The sequence below is a fragment of the Bison bison genome, unplaced genomic scaffold (assembly GCF_000754665.1).
Source record: "Bison bison bison isolate TAMUID 2011002044 unplaced genomic scaffold, Bison_UMD1.0 scf7180017864223, whole genome shotgun sequence".
In the NCBI taxonomy this organism is placed as follows: domain Eukaryota; kingdom Metazoa; phylum Chordata; class Mammalia; order Artiodactyla; family Bovidae; genus Bison; species Bison bison.
The window spans coordinates 2,498,578-2,502,719 of NW_011494795.1; the positions used below are offsets into that span (position 1 = coordinate 2,498,578).

Here is a 4,142-nt window from a genome sequence, read left to right on the forward strand (position 1 = left end):
CCAGCCACTAGAACCAGGGTCACGGTCACCGGGCCACTGTCCACCCTCGTGGCCACTGCCGCCCGAGTCGTCACCATCGCGGCCACTAGATCTACAACCACACATGCCACGACCACAGCAACCCTCACCACGGCCGCCGTCCGTCACCAAGAGGCCCCCATCTCCACGACCCCGACCGCCACCGTGACCCTGACCGCCTCTGTGACCCTCCCCGCCTCCGTGACCCCCATCGCCACCATGACCCCCACCACCACCGCGACCCCGACTGCCACCGTGACCCTAACCGCCTCCACGACCCCGACCACCTCCGTGACCCCGACCGCCTCCATGACCCTCTCCGCCTCCTTGACTCTTATCATCATGGCCACAGAAACGCCTGGCTGGACGGAATGCTGAAATGGCTTTTTGCAGACTCAGTACAGGGCCAGCTGGGTGTCAAGAGCTAGTGGGGCTCAGACAGTGTTCTCTGGGAGGCTGTCTACGCTCTAAGTTCGTGTCCAATATATGGTCCAGGTTCTCCTGGAGTTAGCGTTCTCATTCCCACGAACCACGGTGGAAGTGAGAGCAGGCCGAATCACCACAACCGGCAGAGGTCCCCGAACTAGTGATATTGATGCTTTCCAACTGCAGTGCTGGCAAGAGTTTTGAGAGGCCCTTGGACTGCAAGGAGATCAAACCAGCCAATCCTAAAGGAAATCAGTCCTGAATATTCATTGGAAGGACTGATGCTGAAGCTGAAGCTCCAGTCCTTTGACCATCTGATGCAAAGAACTGACTCACTGGAAAAGACCCTGATGTTGGGAAAGACTGAGGGAAGGAAGAGAAGGCGGTGACAGAGGATGAGATGGTTGGATGGTATCACTAACTTGACGGACATGAGTTTGAGCAAGCTCTGAGAGATGACGAAAGACAGGGAAACCTGGTGTCCTCAAGTCCATGGGGTCTCAAAGAGTCAGCCACAACTGAGTGACTGAACAGCAACGCAAAACGTTTGGTTCCCACCCCCATGTCTCCAGGCTCTGCTGGTGCAGGGGGCTTCCTTCTAAAGGGCAGGACGGTTCCACCCCAAGACACTGTCCTCTGCAGTGACCCTGCAGAGGACAGAGTTGCTGTGCCCACTGGGGGCGGAGGGGCTGATCCTGACCATCACAGGGACACCCGGGTGCTCCCAGATGTGTGGACCTGGAAGACGGGAGATTCCTTACGGCCTCTCTCAGGATGTCCGCTCTATGTGATACAGTCCATGGAAAATGACCCCAACCCAAGTCTAGCAGGACTGCTCGTGCTCCAGAGCCTTCCGGAAAAGAGCCCTGACCAGCTCAGGTGCTGGTGGAGGGCACAAGGAATGTGGGTGGGGGTGGGTGGGAGAAAGTAGCTATAAATACCAGCTACAGTCGTGACTAGCCAGATAGGAGGACTGACTGCTCGAGCATTTCTTCCTTATTTTGATATGAATACGTGTGTATATATGTATTAGGGCTTCCCTGGTGGCACGGACGGTAAAGAATCTGCCTGCAATGTGGGAGACCTGGGTTGGATTCCTGGGTTGGGAAGATCCCTGGAGAAGGGAATGGCTGCCCACTCCAGTATGCTTGCCTGGAGAATCCCATGAACAGAGGAGCCTGGCGGGCTACAGTAGTCAAATGTTCTTATTGTATTCACTTTCTCACCCCTGTATCATCTAACATTAAGGTGTGCTCGTAACAGCTCTGCATCTCAGTGTTTAAGTTTCGGGGAGCAGAGAAGAGGTATGGACTTTGCAGCCCCTGGGGAAAGGGTGAGTGTGTTTTCGTGACTTGCCCAAGGTCCCTGAGCAGACAAAGAGACGGGAGCTCTCTGGAACCCAAATCTGCCTGACTCCAGACCCACATGCTGCCCGCTCTGCAAGTCTGCCCTATTTCCTCCACCGAGGGAACCCGAGGCTCAGAGGCGGAGGTCTTTGCTCTGGGACACACAGTCAGGGAGTAAACAGGGTCCTGGAATCTCACACCAGTCCTCTTTTCGGGGACTTTGCTGAAGTGAAGCAAGGCTGGCTCTGGCCAATGAGTGTGGCCACACAACAGACGTCGCCTGCAGACAGCAGTCCACACACAGGTCGGTGCGCCTGCCCCCGTGGAAGCCCACATTAAGACGGAGGCTTCCCTGAACACACCTGGACACACGGCGTTGGCGAAGGCACTGGGACCGTGGGCTCCTTTGTCGCCGCAGCAGGTCTAATCCATCCTGGCCAGTGCTGCCCCCCAGGCTCAGTGATCCCCCCCACCGAGGTTCCCCATCCCAGGAAGGCTCGGGAGGACTCCCAAGGCCGACCCTCCGCTGCCCCTCACTCACCAGAGTCCGTGAAAATCGGGATGCCCCTGGTCCTACCGCCCTGGGCCTGGGTGGCCCCGGCCACCGCCTCCTCCAGGTGGCCGCTGTCGAAGCTGAAGCTCATCACCACACCCCCGTGCGGCATGCTTGCCACGCTGGCCTCCCGGGGGCGCTGGCTGCCCACCGAGCCCATGGCGGCCGCGCTGCAGAGAAAGCAAAGGAGGCCAGATGGGGAGCCCAGGAGAGGACCCCAGCCCCACTGCCCTGCTGCCAGCCCGCGCCCCCCAGGGCCATCCGTCCTCTCTATTCATCCCATCCCCTTTTTTTTTCTTCTTTTTCCTTTCTTTGCCATGCCACATGGCTTATGTGATCTTAGCTCCCCGCCCAGGGATTGAACCTGAGCCCTCAGCACTGAAACAGCAGTCGCTGGATGCAAACCCAAGCGGACACGTGATGCCATGTGACTTGTGTCTTAAGATGCTCCCTGGCTGCAGCAGGGAGCAAGACTGGAGGCCTGCATGAGGGCGGCAGCGGCGGGCACGGTTGAGAGGAAACAGATGCGGTGGTGCAGGAGGGGTGGTTTGAGCATGTGTGTGCCAGTGCTGCACTCAAGTGTCCCATGAACCACTGCCCTCTGGAAGGAGGTTCCAACATCCACTCATTTGATGGCCGATGAAAAGGAACGTTACTGGGTGAACAGCTCCTCTGCCCCACCACCCCGGTCTAACAGGCAGTGAGCGGCAGGACCTAAATCTGGACCCAGGCCTGTGGGTCCCCGCGCCCCCACGGCCCATGTACTGGGGCCAGCCTCGTGGGGTGGCGGGAAGTCCTTTCTCTCCGGCTCTTGCCTCAATTCAAATCTATATCTTTGGAGGAAAGGAGCTAACTGATCCTCAATGGACGTTGTTGTTCAGTCACTCAGTTGAGTCCGACTCTTTGTGACCCCATAGACCGCAGCATGCCAGGCTCCCCTGTCCTTCACCATCTCCCGGAGTTTGTTCAAACTCGTGTCCATCGCATCGGTGATGCCAGCCAACCATTTCATCCTCTGTCGCCCCCTTTTCCTCCCGCCTTCAATCTTTCCCAGCATCAGGGTCTTTTCCAATCAGTCAGTTCTTCCCATCAGGTGGCCAAAGTATTGGAGTTTCAGCTTCAGCATCAGTCCTTCCAAAGAATATTCAAGACTGATTTCCTTTAGGATGGACTGGTTTGAACTCCTTGCTGTCCAAGGGACTCTCAAGAGTCTTCTCCAGTACCATTGGAGAAGTTGGGTGTCTAGCTTTTTTCCCTAAAATACTGACCAGTTTGTTTTTGGAACAACCTTTAATCGTTTATCTGATTGCCAAGAGGATACACACTCACTGTAGGGAACCGGAGACAGAGATGGGACGTGGCAGCATCGGGCACTGAGTGTGGCGCCCCTACTTCCTGATCCCCTCCCCCTGGAGCATGGGTCAGGGCACCCACAGAAGCAGCAGGGAGAGGGACCGCTCCCCAAGGGACCTTATGTGCCCGCGGCTGCTCCGATTCTCTCTGAGCTTGGCCCACAGCCATGCCCACCCCCGCCTCTGCCTGGTTCATCTCCTTTCCTCCAGCAGCCCAGCCTGTCTACTTGCTCCCCAGCCTCCCCTGGGCTCCCCCCGCTTCTTTGCTCCCCATAGAGAGTTTTAGTTGGGGTCTGAGAGTCTGGAGCCTTCTTTGCTTCCAGGTGGGTCTTGGGGAAATTCTGTCCTTGCAGGCTGGGGGCTGACCGGCAGATGGGCACCCAGAAGCAATGTGTGTGTGGGGGCCGGGAAGCCAGGCGTGACCCCGCTCCAGGCTCAGCCCTGGAC

At 57.5% G+C, this 4,142-nt stretch overlaps 1 protein-coding gene across 1 annotated transcript in view; it reads right to left on the reverse strand.

Annotated features, from left to right (window-relative positions):
* The window catches only part of SLC29A4 (solute carrier family 29 (equilibrative nucleoside transporter), member 4), a 10,375-nt gene extending 7,872 nt beyond the window's left edge, over window positions 1-2,503 (reverse strand). Inside the window, exons 1-2 of the mRNA XM_010845797.1 lie at window positions 2,332-2,503; window positions 1,844-1,849 (exon numbers count right to left, since the gene is read on the reverse strand). Coding sequence (XP_010844099.1) covers window positions 1,844-1,849; window positions 2,332-2,503 — 178 coding nt within the window. The remainder of the gene's footprint in view (window positions 1-1,843; window positions 1,850-2,331) is intronic.
* Window positions 2,504-4,142: the final 1,639 nt, after the last annotated feature.